Source organism: Oryzias latipes, chromosome 5, assembly GCF_053564925.1.
Source record: "Oryzias latipes strain Hd-rR chromosome 5, Olatipes_Hd-rR_3.1".
Classification (NCBI taxonomy): Eukaryota; Metazoa; Chordata; class Actinopteri; order Beloniformes; family Adrianichthyidae; genus Oryzias; species Oryzias latipes.
Window position 1 is genome coordinate 8,492,644 of NC_136241.1, and position 13,873 is coordinate 8,506,516.

The 13,873-nt window shown below is 42.2% G+C and overlaps 2 protein-coding genes across 9 annotated transcripts in view; one reads left to right on the forward strand and one right to left on the reverse strand.

Annotated features, from left to right (window-relative positions):
* The first annotated feature begins 6,567 nt into the window (after nt 1-6,567).
* blcap (bladder cancer associated protein) lies at nt 6,568-11,038 on the forward strand. Its single transcript, XM_020703100.3, has 2 exons — nt 6,568-6,724; nt 9,910-11,038. The coding sequence occupies exon 2, from the start codon at nt 10,046-10,048 to the stop codon at nt 10,307-10,309; it is 264 nt and encodes an 87-aa protein (XP_020558759.1). The 5' UTR covers nt 6,568-6,724; nt 9,910-10,045; the 3' UTR covers nt 10,310-11,038.
* A 785-nt stretch (nt 11,039-11,823) lies between these two features.
* ripor3 (RIPOR family member 3) overlaps nt 11,824-13,873 on the reverse strand; it is a 50,556-nt gene continuing 48,506 nt past the window's right edge. For all 8 annotated transcript variants that reach the window (XM_078947980.1, XM_078947981.1, XM_078947979.1 and 5 more), the window contains 3 exons: nt 13,427-13,510; nt 13,259-13,349; nt 11,824-13,180 (listed from right to left, as the gene is read on the reverse strand). In XM_078947980.1, the coding sequence (XP_078804106.1) occupies nt 13,080-13,180; nt 13,259-13,349; nt 13,427-13,510 (276 nt within the window). In that variant the 3' untranslated portion in view covers nt 11,824-13,079. The remainder of the gene's footprint in view (nt 13,181-13,258; nt 13,350-13,426; nt 13,511-13,873) is intronic.

The following is a 13,873-nucleotide window of genomic DNA, read 5'->3' on the forward strand; positions in this document are numbered from 1 at the left end:
TACCAATTGTTATTTTAGTATTTGAGAGTAGGGGTGCTATATAAATTTATCATCCTCTCCCTCCCTCTCACTCATGGTGCAGAGACTTAAGCATAGTAGGACAAAATAACTCGGCAAAACACTGTAAAACAACTAAACACATTTGGTCAAAAACCCACACTTAAACCCAAATCCGTCAAGACAGGCAAAGAGAATGGTATCCAACAATTAAGTTGGGGTGCCGATCTAACAGCAGCACCAAAGTTACACCTACTTGATTGAATTAATTTGAATGAAAGTAAAGTAACTGTCCGATAACTACGAGTTTATTTTTAAGGTGACTTTACTAAAAAAAAAGTATCTTAACTGAAGCAAATAATTAAGTTAGATCAATGTAAAAAGTTTATCTTTCCAACATCCATACGTGGTCTTATCACCCTCTCACGGTGGAAAAAGTATTATCTGAGCTTCTTCATCCACTAAATCAGGGGTGTCAAACATACGGCCCTAAACCACTTGGTGAGCCGGATATGGCCGGATACGGCCCGCCAAGTGGTTTAGTCTGGCCCACACATGAAGAGTAAAAATCCCAAGAATGTTTAAAAAATAAAGCACGTTTCTAGTCCATTCCTTCGGCGAGTTATGATTTTTTAAAGAAATAACCGAAATGCGCAATTCCGCCACTAGGGGGAGCAAAGGAAAAGCTTAACAGTTGAAACAACATCACTCTGCATTTGCCAAAAAAAAAAAACCTAACAGCTCTGTGTCTGGGTAGGCAGTAGTTTGGTTCCCTGTGAGCTTCATTACTGAAGGATGATCAGTAGTGACACCCTAATGACCAAAATCTTGTCAAAAAGAAAAAAAAGGTTGAATTGAAGTGCTAAGCTTTCCAGGAAAATGGAAAGGGTTTTATTGGTTCACGGAGCAGAATGCAAACCTGCATGCTTGGTACGTCATCAACAGGTTCTCCAAGAATATAACATTCAGCACCACTATGAGACTCTCCACAAAGAAAAGTTTCACCATTTGCAGTTAAGAAAAAAAAGATTTACCAACTATTAGCTGGACCGATAAATAACCATCGGGATTTACTGCAGCTGTGATGTCAGTGATGGAGCAGTGACACATAGCTACCTTATTGCAGACAAGTTGGAGCAAACATCCAAATCATTTTCTGATGGTGAACTTATTGAAAAATGCTGAAGGCTGCAGAAGTCTTGTTTCCAAAAAGCAGTCGACCTTAAACATGAGTCTGTCACGAATTACGATCAGATCCAACATCTCTGAGGAAACATGGGCAGCCATATGAAGGAATCCAGTCATTTATTGTATTTTCAGTCACTATTGATGAAAGCACCAACATCACAGATATGTACAGCTTTGCATATTTATTAGAGGTGATGAAGAGACGTCACAGTGGAGTTTCTTGAATTGATGGACACAACAACAACTGATGACATAGTCAGCTCTCTAGTTACTGTGCTGGACGATGTTGAAGTGAACTGGTCACATGAAGTAATTTTGGTCACTGATGGCGCTCCATCAAAGGTCAGGAAGAAGGCAGGTGTTGCCACAAAATTCAGGAAGAAACCAGGAAAAGATTCTTATAATAATGAATGATAATAATAATTGTGTTTTGCACACTTGAATGACAGTAAATGTGTTTCTGCACAGGATTTTAATCCTGATATTGAAGGGTCTTGTGAAGTTTCAGGAGAGAAAGGAGGTTAACTCCAAACTCTTATGTTCACAAATGTTTGCAAGTTTAATTTAGTGTAATTTTGTCATCGTTTGGATGTTTACATTTTAGGAAGATGTTTCATTTTTTTCTGTAGCCCCTCTTGAATTTACTATCAGGATTGCTACAGTGTCAGATTTAAAATATTCAGTCTGTACAAAATTGAATAAACCAATATTTTTTAAAGTGAAATTAATTTTATTTAAGATCCATTGGCCTCTGTGAATGAATGTGTATTAAGAAATGATTAAGGCCTGTTCACACCGGGACGAATTTCGCCCGCGATTTTCGCCAACGTTAAACGCCTCGTGACTAAACAAAGGGCACCAATGTGAGTGTGCACACCGACGCGAAAAAACGCCACGGGTCAAAGCGTCACTTTTTAAAAAACGCCTCGGGTTCGTTTTTTTGGTTTGACGCGTCGCGTCGAAATCTATTCGACCAATGAGAATGGCGCTTTTGCACATGTGTCTGGAGCCTCTGAAGTTACAGTAAAACACAACTTGGGGGCGCTCAAACACAAAACTGCCTTGCTGAGCACACATACCAGCGAAGAAGATAGATGCCGAGTTGCATCTACACAGCCGCAAAGAAATAATGACGGACATTCTAAAATATCCCCGAACCAAGCACCAGTTGGAGCTACTGGTTCTTGAAATATTCATGTTTTCTTTGTATGATTCTGACAAGCGCGTAAGTACTTGCTCTCTTCTTCTGAGTGAAAAGCGACTTTAAGAAGCGTAAAGTTGCGCAGCCCCACCTTGTGTACAGGAGTATTTCTGTTTTACATTAAGCGCCATCTAATGTCAGGGAAGGAAATTGCATGTTCGCTCGGCTCATCGTCAGCAAAAATCGCCTGGGTGTGAACACAAAAAACGTGGCCATGCTGCTTCACCTCTCTGAAAACAAACTAACCTTCAACTAAACCTGCTCCAGACCAGCTTATGTTCAGGGCATGAGTTGCTATGGCAACTTGACCTACCCTGAAACATACCTCCATTTTTGGAACCGAAAGCTGAGGTTATCAACTTCCTTAGCCTCAAACTTACCGTGGCATAACCTGCTTTCTGGAATACCCCCCAGGACAGATAGGGACCAAAGTAAAACTAGAAATAACAACAACCCCACAACCGGAAAATCTACAAAATAAAACAGGAAGTGAACTTAAACCAAGACAGAACAACAGAGAACCAAGACACTAAAGTAAAGAAACTAAAACCGTGACTTCTACAACTTTGAATTTCCTTTACACTCTTGGAGACTGAGAGACCTTTCTATTGATAATTAGAAATTACCTTCTACTCTTTAACTATTTGCTTGTATGAACCCAAGGCAAAGCTGAAACAAGCCTCTTAGATGTGCACAAAGAACCGATATATGGAGTTACAGGCCTTTCAGAAGTATGTTGCAGTTATAAAACCTTGTTCTGTTCTGGGTCATGGGGTTGCTGGGGCCAACCCAGCCACTGAAGGGCAAAGGCGGGGTTTGCCTGTCCATCACAGAACAATGCTCATATAAAAAAGTGCAGAATTTTCTTTGTGTTTTTTATGTAAGAAATATGAACTGCTGTGAAAAATGTCTCAAATGCTTGCAAAAAAAAACATTTCCTGTCCTCAGAGAAAATGTATGTCCTCAGAACAGCATAAACATGGAAATGTATTTAGCCTGTGAGTTCACACACAGATCTGCAGACACAAAACTTCTCAACCAATCAGCACTGCAGCCAATCGAATGCTACACTGATTAATTCTTCTGGATCTTTCATTTTTGCTTGCTATTAAAACCTTGGACCAGTTTCTGTTGTCCATCTTGAGAAACAGCCATCACAAACAAACCAGAACCAGACATTTTTCATTATTACTGTAGAACATCTTATCATGGACCTGGACTAAACATCTCAGTAACGTCAGAAGAAAAAAGAACTTCAATATTTTGATTTCAATATAAAGCTTTCATTTTGATAGAATTTGTTTTGAAATATTTTGCAAAAACATGAAGTAAAAGCAAAGATCTTTTATGCATTTTATACTTCTTTGTGTCATGCAGAAAAAATGGTCTAGTTTTGGAAAACTCACGACAGAAATCAGCTATTCTGAACTTTGTGTCACTTAATAGAATTGATAAAATTCCTGCATTCAGACATAAATACTTTATATTTTGAGCGGCCTGTTTTATGTCTCATTTATTTAGTCTGGCAATAATTCACAACACAATGCATTTGCATTGAGGTGTCTTTTTCTAGCTCCTGTTAAAAAAGTGTCTCAGTTAGAGACACACCCGGTCTGCTGCTGTTGTCCATCTGTCTCCAGGTTGGACATGTTGTGCATTCAGAGATGCTTTTCTGCAGACATCGGTTGTAATCAGTGGTTCTTTGAGTTCCTCATACCTTACTATCAGCTGGAACCAGTCTGGCCATTCTGCTCTAACCTCTGGCATCAGAGATCAGCAGTTTCTGAAATCCTCTAACCAGTCCGTCTGGCACCAACAACTACGGTAGGCGAGAGGTGCAAGATACGTTTACATTTAAGATACAACCGACAACAAATCCCAGTACAAACTAACAAATCATGACGCACTAAAAACAATCTCGGTACAAATGAAAAAATACTGAAAACCTGCAAATCCAGGATGAAGGACTAGAATTGGTTGATTTTGATTGTCTTAAAGGCTGGAATTTCTTCTCAAGGCAAGTTTCAATATTAACAAATTACCAGTTATATTATGACATTTTCAGAAATAATTATTGGAAAGAGGTTCACATTCACAATTTGCTACAACACTCCATAACTTTCTGGATTAACAGGTGCATATTACATGTAATCAAACCACTATTTTTATGGTAAGAAGAAAATTTGGTCTGTGCTTCATATTTTGAATAATGGAGGTAATTTTCTCAACTATGAGCACTTTGTGTCATGACTAGAACGCGGAGGGAGGACCCAGATGCTGAAAACCCAGAAGGCAGAGGCAGGTAAGTAAAGAGGTAAGTAAGAGGTTTTATTTTTTTAATGTTTCTTGCGGTTGTTGATGGCGTTGTGGGTAATCGAGGCTGTGGCTCTTGATTGGAGATCTGGAACTTCCAGAGCAGGGAGCGAGACAAAGTTCGTGGGTAGGATTCTTGAACCCTGGCATGGCTTGGTGGTCTTGAGGAGCGTGGACGCTCAGAACTTGCGTGGCGAGGCAGGTGGTCTTGAAGAGCGGACGGCTCAGTGGACGCGTGGCGTGGCTGTGGTCTAGGTGAGCACAGAGGCTGTGGCTCACAGTGGCAGAAGATGTCGGCGGTGGTAGGCTGAGGCTGCTGCTGCTCGAGATGGTGAACTCAGGTGACTCTCGTAGCGTGAGAATGTAACCTGAGTGCAGAAGACAAGATAAGGTTAGTTTTGTACAGAGACAAAGGGGCCAGACGTAGAGCTTCAGGAGACTAGGCACCATCAGGGTTAACGGACTGGCGAAGGATGATGAAGCAGGGTCTCCTTAAGTAGCAGGTGGCTGATGAGTAGAGTAGTCACAGCTGAGGGAGATGAGCAGCAGAGCTGGAGGGGGAGGAGTCTGACAGGCCACCATGACAGTACCCCCCCCTCAACGACCGCCTCCTGGCGGTCCAGGGCGACGATCCGGATGATCACGGAAGAAGTCGCGGATGAGGGAAGGGTCGAGGATGAGGGAACGGGAAACCCATGAACGTTCCTAAGGACCGTACCCCTCCCAATCCACCAGGTACTGATGACCACAGCCACGGCGACAGATATACAGGATACGAGAGGCAGTGAACGCCGGAGACCCATCAATGATACGGGCGGGTGGTGGGGAAGTGGAAGGCGGGCACAAAAGGCTGTCCAGAACAGGGTTAATGTGAGAGATGTGGAACGTGGGATGTACCTTGAGTGCAGCAGGCAGACGTAGACGGACACAGGAGGGGTTGAGGATGCGGTCAATGACGTAGGGGCCAATGAATCTAGGTGCCAGTTTACGAGACGAGGCCTGTAGAAGGATGTTTTTAGACGAGAGCCACACCTTTTGACCGACCTGATACGAGGGGCCCGCCACCCTGTGATGGTTGGCGATTCTGCAGTTGGCCTCCTTAGTGCGTAGCAGTGCCTCTCTAGTCTGGTTCCAGACATGCTGGCAGCGCTGGAGATGGTGCTGAACAGACGGAACGGCTAGGTCTAGCTCCTGAGTGGGGAATAGAGGAGGAAAATAACCCAACGAAGCTTCAAAAGGTGAGACCCCAGTAGCAGAGGAAATGTGGGAATTGTGGGCATATTGTATCCAGACTAAGAAGTTAGCCCAATCTGATGGATTCTGGGCTGCTAAGCAACGAAGAGCAGCCTCTAGGTCTTGATTTGCTCGCTCAGCTTGACCATTAGTCTGGGGTTGGTAACCGGAGGACAAACTGACCGTGGCCCCCAGAGCATAACAAAAGGCTTTCCAGACATGGGAATTGAGGGCCCCTGTCAGAAACGATATCTGCTGGGATGCCATATTTGGCCTACACTAAAATAAAATAAAATCAAACATAAAATTGGCAATTAATCTAATTATAATATTTAGTAAGTTTCATATTCACAAATCAAAATTTTCTGCTTCACAACTATTTTTCCCTGTAATAATTAAAGAATTAGAATCTTATTTGCACACTTTTTCTAATAGCTTAAACAAAAAAGCCATACGTATTTATGAAAACTGTCTGTCTTTGAACATTTTCAATGCATGCTGTTTTGTAATATTTATTTTGTAATACATGTACCATCCCCTGGCATTCTTATTGTTATGACTATTGCTCTTGTCATGCACATTTGTTCTATTTGTTTTGAATAATAAAGTAAAAAAAAAAAAAAAAAGGATAGATATGATCAGGCACATCTTAGACACCTAAGCGTCTTGCTCTGCTTTACGCTGGGGGTCCTGTAGGCTAGTTTGGGGTTAGCAGCTTAGTGCGCAGTCGGCTGCTGTCAGATCTGATGTTGGTTTTTGGTTTTTGTTAAGAATGAGCTCTTCATATGTCAGGTTTGTCTAATAATATTTTTATTTGATCAAAATGTTGTTTGTAACTCATCCCGTACCGCCCCGCGTACTTAGTTTTATTATGCGGTCGAAAAAAATGTTGTTAAAGCTAAGCTAGCCCGTTAGCTGCAATGCACGTCGTTGTTTCGTCTCCGTATTTAGTGTTTACGTGACTTCCGCAGCCTTGGCCTTAAACCGCAGGACGGTGAGCACACAGGTCCTGGCATCGGACAGAAATTAAGAATAAAGACGTCACTGAGCTACGACTGAAACTGAATTGCGAGGAAATTCCTGTTACTGCCGTTAACGCCAACAGTCTGTGTTAAAAGTTCACTTAGTTTGCCAACGTTCCAACTCCAACTATGTTGACCTATCTTCAAAATCGTTCCCATACTTCTTTTTATTTACAATGATGCTGTTTTTAGCCCAAATCAAAACCCTGTCTTTCTAGGACATAGTTTCTGCTGGGCGGCAGGAGTTCATCAGAAATCCACGTCTGTGTTGTGGGCTGGGGTGTTGGCACACAACAAGTAACCCCTTGATAACCTAACATTCTCCCGCTAGCTTACAGTCGCTCACTACCCCAAACTAACATAGGCAGTGTTACAAAATGGCAATCCATATCAGAGCTATCCAGCGGTACAGTTTAGATCCGGATTCTAGCTCAGACGAGGAAAACAAAGTTTTCTGAAAGTGAACGCATCAGAATGGAGCTGGACAGAGCGACTTTGTCCCACCCATAGCAGTTGCTTCGTCACAAACCTGAGCTGCTGGGTTTTATCTGCTCCTGATCCTGACGATGTCTGTGTATCAGTCCAGAAGTTGGGATGTGGATGTTCTGAACTTGTACAATATCCTGAATGATGCGTTTTCCTGGACTTTTACACTGAGGACATTTTCCTTTGGATCAGTTGCTCAGAACAAATACATAACTTAATATAATTTCTTTTATTCATTATCTGATTCTGAAAAACATTTTATGTTGAAAATTACATCATGGGTCAGTTGGCCGCGTGTTGGACTAGCGTATGGGAAATCAGAGTTTGATTCCCTGGGGGTGCGATGAGCTTCATCCAGTGTGGGTCTTTGGGCAATACCCTTCATGCGACTGCCTAACTATGTAGCCACAAGGGGCCCAAGTCTCACATTACTACTTATCACCCATTTTTTATTAGTTTATAGTTAAACTTTGTATCTCGTTAATAGTTGCTCTATTTTTCCTTGATTGTTGAAGCTACTTCACAGAAGTTTCTGTTAAAGTGTTAAATGATAAAAGATGGGTTTGGTATCAAAATCAAATGACTTGGAATTGGATCAGGGACACAAAATTCTGATCTTTTGACTTGATATGAAATTAGAATATTTTAGTTTAATGGATCTAGTAGATCACATAGAAGGATGAGGTTCATCTGAGCTGCACGCCAACACTTGCTCTGAAGCTTAGCTTAGCCTATCAGGTCCATACAAGGAAGTTTTCAGGTCAACCTCTTGCAAAAATGTTTGCTCTGGGAAGTCATCAACTAGGCCTGTGGTACAGACTAATAACAACATCCTTCCTTGTATGATGTAACAGCATTTCTCACTGTCAGATTGACTGCAGCAGCTGAAGTTCAGACGTTTCCAGAATTCCAGCATGATGCTTTGAACGTGTGATTGTGGGCGTTAGGCCTGCACAATATACCGCAAATTTATCATTATTGCGACATTATCGCGCCCCTCCGCGGCGACCAGCGCGGGCCGCGGAGGGGGCGCCGAGAAGCAGGGGCTGGGACAGGCGGTAGCTCGCCTTTCGGCGGACCGCGAGGCTTCTTTAAGCATTGCAAAAATAACAAAAGCTTATTTTTTACACGAAATATAAACAATGATAATGATCAAATATGTTTTTCTGATTCTTTTATTTTTAATGGCCTTCCATTTTGGTGTTGTGCCACCCTTTCAAAGTCTTCTGTCCCCCCCCATACAAAATGTTCTTGCTCCGCCACTTCTCAAGACCAACTTAAAAACACCAAAAGTAACATTTGCATCAGAGCGGATCTTTAAAATCAAATGCTTGTTCATTTTACAACCACATCATTTTTGTTATGCATTATTTGTTTTAGTTGTTCAAAAACACACACAAATCGTTTTATCTGATTACCCGATTAATCGATCGATTAAGTGCTAGATTAATCGATTACAAAAAGAATCGATAGCTGCAGCCCTACTTTCCACCTTTATCCACCTTTGTCATGGTAGGGAGAACACGTCAATGTTAGGGGGGGGTCATCTAAGATAGCACAAGGGTTAAATGTGCTAAAACAAACTCACGGCAGCTTGAAATATTGAATAAATGAAATAAATCCCTTTATGCATTTAACCAATCGGAAGGACCCGTTTACGCTGTTGATCAATCAAATGAGCCCTTTTATGTTTGATGTTTGCCTCCTATGTCGACAAGGGTCATTTGGAGTGTAATTTTTATACTGTTGCATTGAAATGGAAATTATGTTTTTGGTTGGTTTGATATCTGTTGATATACCGCAAATGATATCGTTATCGCAATATTAATCACCAATATCGCATATCGCGAGTTTTCCTCATATCGTGCAGCCCTAGTGGGCGTGGAACAAAGCCCTTCAGATAGACAGACACTGCATCCCATTCTATAGAACTGATTGAATTGTTTTCTGCTGTTTGGGTAAAGGGAACTGAATCTATGGGATTTGTATTTATTTCAACACAGTTATGAAAAACGCTGTTAGTGATCTAAACCTAAGAAGGTAGATGGATTTGGAGGAAGACTTGTACTATGGGGTGTTCTCCACCTCTGAACCGTCTCAGTCACGCTGACGGACACGTGCGCCCTGGGTTCAGTTGACACGCTCAGCTGTTTAAAGGCTCCTCAGGCATGATGGTGTCATGTGAGAAGCCAGACCTCTTCCAGCTGCTTGATGTGGGTTTAGTGTCAAATCTCATGATGTCAATCCTGTGTAGACCCCAAATAGACTGAAGCTGGAAAATCAGAGGAGTGAAATGAAATGTGTTCTGTTGGTTCTGTTCAGTGTGAGGTTAGAAGCAGTTTCCAACAACCCTGACAAGTTTGATTATGATGTGTTTTCATAGAAAATGGAAATGTTCTGCATGTAGACTAAAGGATGTTTTGGTTGGGACCTTGATGGGCCTCTCTTCCTCCTGCTGTCTGTCTCCAGGGATGACCTGACTCTATCAGGCAGCTCCGAGCTCTTCCTCCATCACCCCAGCTCTGTTGGATAAACCTGTCCGTGGACGTCACCTGCTCAGGGCTGCACTGCACCGGACAGTCTCTGTCCCAACTCAACACGGACAATGTATTGTCTACAGTGGCTGCTCCCTGTGCTGCTCATCCCCAAGCCGCTGAACCCAGCTCTGTGGTTCAATCACTCCATGTTTATGGGCTTCTACTTGCTCAGCTTCCTGCTGGAAAGGAAACCCTGCACCATCTGTGCCTTGGTCTTCCTGGCTGCCCTTTTCCTCATCTGCTACAGCTGCTGGGGCAACTGCTTCCTGTACCACTGCCAGGATGCTGCACTGCCAGACGCTGCCCTCAATCCAGCTATTGTGGGGACTTAGAAGAGGAAGAGAACAATGTACAGGGGTGCAGAGGTGCGGAGGGTAACAAGACATTGAAAAGGGTTTCCTGTAGAATACTGCCACACAGTAAAGAGGTGAAAACTCGTGCTGAGGTTGTGTGCAAAGGAAGAGAACTCCGCCCACAAATGTGCTGAGGTAAAGGAGTGAAAGGTGTGGGCCCTGGAGGGGAAAAGGAATAAACAGCATCTCAAAATGCAAAGGGAAGCAAACATTTTCACCCCAGCATCTGAATAAAAAAGCAGATCTGTCGAAGTTTCCTCCCTGAAGAATGTTCTGCCCCGAACCTGCAGAACCACGCTGGAGCAAGAAGTCCCTCTGCACAACCAGAACACGGGACAATCAGCCACATTCTGCGCAGAAGTTGTTCCTAAAAATCGGGGTTTTTTTCCCAGCAGCAGCAGCGGCGGCTTCCTCCTCTCCTATGTTGTAGAAGGATTTATTTTTTATGGGGGTTTTTGTGTGGTTTGAGTTTTTTTTCCCTTCCAGACGTCAAGTTCAGGTTGATTTTTAACGAATTTCAACAAAATGCTGAAATAATCTAAATTCTTTTGTGTTTACTGCTGATCCATCTCTGTTCCAGTGCTGTAAAACGTTCAGTTGTAGCTGTCAGAGATGTTAGTTTGTCCCTATTGAAAGTGTGTGTGTGTTTCCTGTGCTGAACACACTCACTGCTTTGATTTTAATTTAAATAAAGCTTTCCTCTCTGTGCACAGACTTCAGTGTGTGCTTATAATGAAGCTCTGTCACCTCTGCTTTGCCACTCTTCATCTCTGAACATTGGACATTTTACGCTAAAGTCCAACTTCAAGAACTAACTTTTCATTTAGAACCTCAGATTCCATCCGTGCAGAACCTTTTTTCAAATTAGCCTTGTATGAAGATGACAACATGGGTAAAAAACACTTCTATTTTTAGAAGATGTGCAGATATGATGCTATTCTTAACCTTTTCAGAGTAAGCTATCACTATATATGATCATATATGGCCTTTGAAACACTAAAGAACCATTTTTTAATGAAATAAGTTATTTTTGCTGCTCATTCTCCTACGCAGAAGTAAGACGACTTGATCTAAGGCTCCGCCTTTCACCCCCCCCCCGTGTGGGTACCGCCCATTTCATGATGTCATCGTAGAGCCGACCTCAGCAGCGTGTTTTTCCCACAAAAACAAACATCTGAACTTTTGCATTGATGGATGTGCATAGAAAAGAAAGAAAAAAAAGAGTTCAGGTGATCACCGCTAGCCCGGCTGAGAAAGTGGGTGTGTGTGGGTTGGCCTGGGGGCGGAGCTGGCACCGCAGACTCTTCCTGGAAAGGGTTGTTCCTTAGACTGTGACGTCATAATGGCAGGACCTGCTCGTTTTCATGGATTGGGAGGGGCTGTTTTTAGAGAGATACTCACAAATACGTGAGTGAATCAAAATCCTCTACTTATTTTTGTCACTTGTTTTTGGTGAGGAATGAACAGTATAATACAATAAAAAGCTATAAAAGTTGATTTTACATGTTAAAGGTCATTTAATTAAATTCCATTTCATTTACATAGCCCAATATTACAACAACGGTTGTCTCAATGGGCTCCATACCGGTAATTGTGTAGTCCTTGTTCTATCCTAGGCACTTTAACGTTGGGAGTTGGGTCATTTAGACCCACTAGACAGTGCTCTGAACCTTTTTTCTTCAATGATTTGTGATCTTCACTGGTGTCCATGGATTCCATGAAATCTTTCCACCTTTATCCACCTTTGTCATGGTAGGGAGAACACGTCAATGTAAGGGTGGGGTCATAGGACAGCACAAGGGTTAAACACACTAAGCTAAACTGGGTATCCCTGCCCTTAGACCCTCCTTGTCGGTAAGGAAAAACTCCTTAAAAAACAGGAAAAAAAATAGGAAACCTCAGGGGTGTCCACATGAAGGAGGGATTTTAGAGAAAAATTAGCTCATCTAACTTAACTAAAATTCTACTCCAAGGTGCAAAACAGCCACAGATTTGCAAAACATTACACTCAGTGATTTGTGAAACTAAAAGAATAATTATGTGGAATCAGAAGATAAACAATGATACAACATCCGATCTCAATCGAGTCATCAACCACGTGATCGGGACCGATTTCCGATCATGTGATCAGATTGGGACATCCCTAATAAAAACCTCCAAAAACAATACAGATTGAGAACAAAGAAGGATTTTGACATTGTAAAAGTAAACTTAAAATCATGTTGGTTTTTTTGTCTTCATCAGGATCTTCAAGTATGATCTCAAAATATCAGCTTCTGCAGAAATCCCAAAGAAATGACCCAAAGGAAAGGAAAGGAAACGAGTTCAGCAGAAACTTGCTGTTCGTATGAAAAAGAATAATAAACATCAGAGGAGTTCCATGACGTTCAGTTGGACATAAAACTACTGAATGAGAAGCCAGGGTTCATTTTGAACTGGACAATGCTGATCCACTGTTTCAAACTCATTCAGAGATGATGTTTTGTGTAGTTTGAGGGCATCTTCACACATTCTTTGTTTTTTCACAATATATTCGTCATTTCTTTATTTAGCAAAACCAAAAGTTGTACAAAATAATTCCACAGCTGGTCAAGAAATCGTCCTTCAAACATTTGCTGAAACTGAACAGCATAATCAAAATCCAATAGATTCTCAGCTCACTTTGTAACATCATCATCCGAGTGTGAAGATTCATCAGTGCTCGGTGGTGGTACCATCATGGGATTCCTGAAGAATCTCTACACGTTTCCTATAGAATAGTGACCTCAGTCTCCTGGTTCTGGAAAGCCTCCTCTTCCATCTCAACAAACAGCTGGTCCATCTTCTCAAAGACCTTGTGGCCCTTTTTACCTGAAGAAGAAACCAAAGAAAAACTCTGTTTCTCAATAACAGAACAGCCTGAGTGAGTTAAGAGCAGAGTTCCTGTACCAAAGGAGACGACGGTTTCTCTGGCTGCACATCGAAGATCTTCACTGGCCGACCTCCATAAATCTGCTATGTAGTCCACGCTCTCTGTTGCCTGACACACACAGCAACAGTGATGCGGGTGGGTTTGAAACCTGCTCGTCTTTATGTCTGGTGGTAATTGCTGCTCACCTGAAGGCACTTCAGTGCCAGACAGGAAGCCTGTTGGATGTGAACATCAGAGCTCTTCAGGTTCTCCGTGTAGAAGAACACAGCCTGCAGCAGAACACACAGAGAAGGAGCTGTCTGGTTACAACTGGGAGCTGGACTGGACTTTTCCATTATGCTTGATATACACTGGTGGTGGTTGTGTGACTGTTACTTTACTATGTGAGCTCTCAGTTTTAGAAATTAGAAATGTTCTTTGCACTAAATCAGTAAAAAACATCAGATTCCCTCTCTGCCTATTTTCTGTTCTTATTTCTCTCTTGAAGGATAAAGCTCTTCTTACTGAAGCAGCTTTCACACACAGCTGTGGCACTACAGCAAATTATCTACAAATCTATGCTGATTGTGAGTCTGCTCTCATGTCAGCTCAGAATCAACAGAAAACTGACGTATTTCTTTAACCCTTGTGCT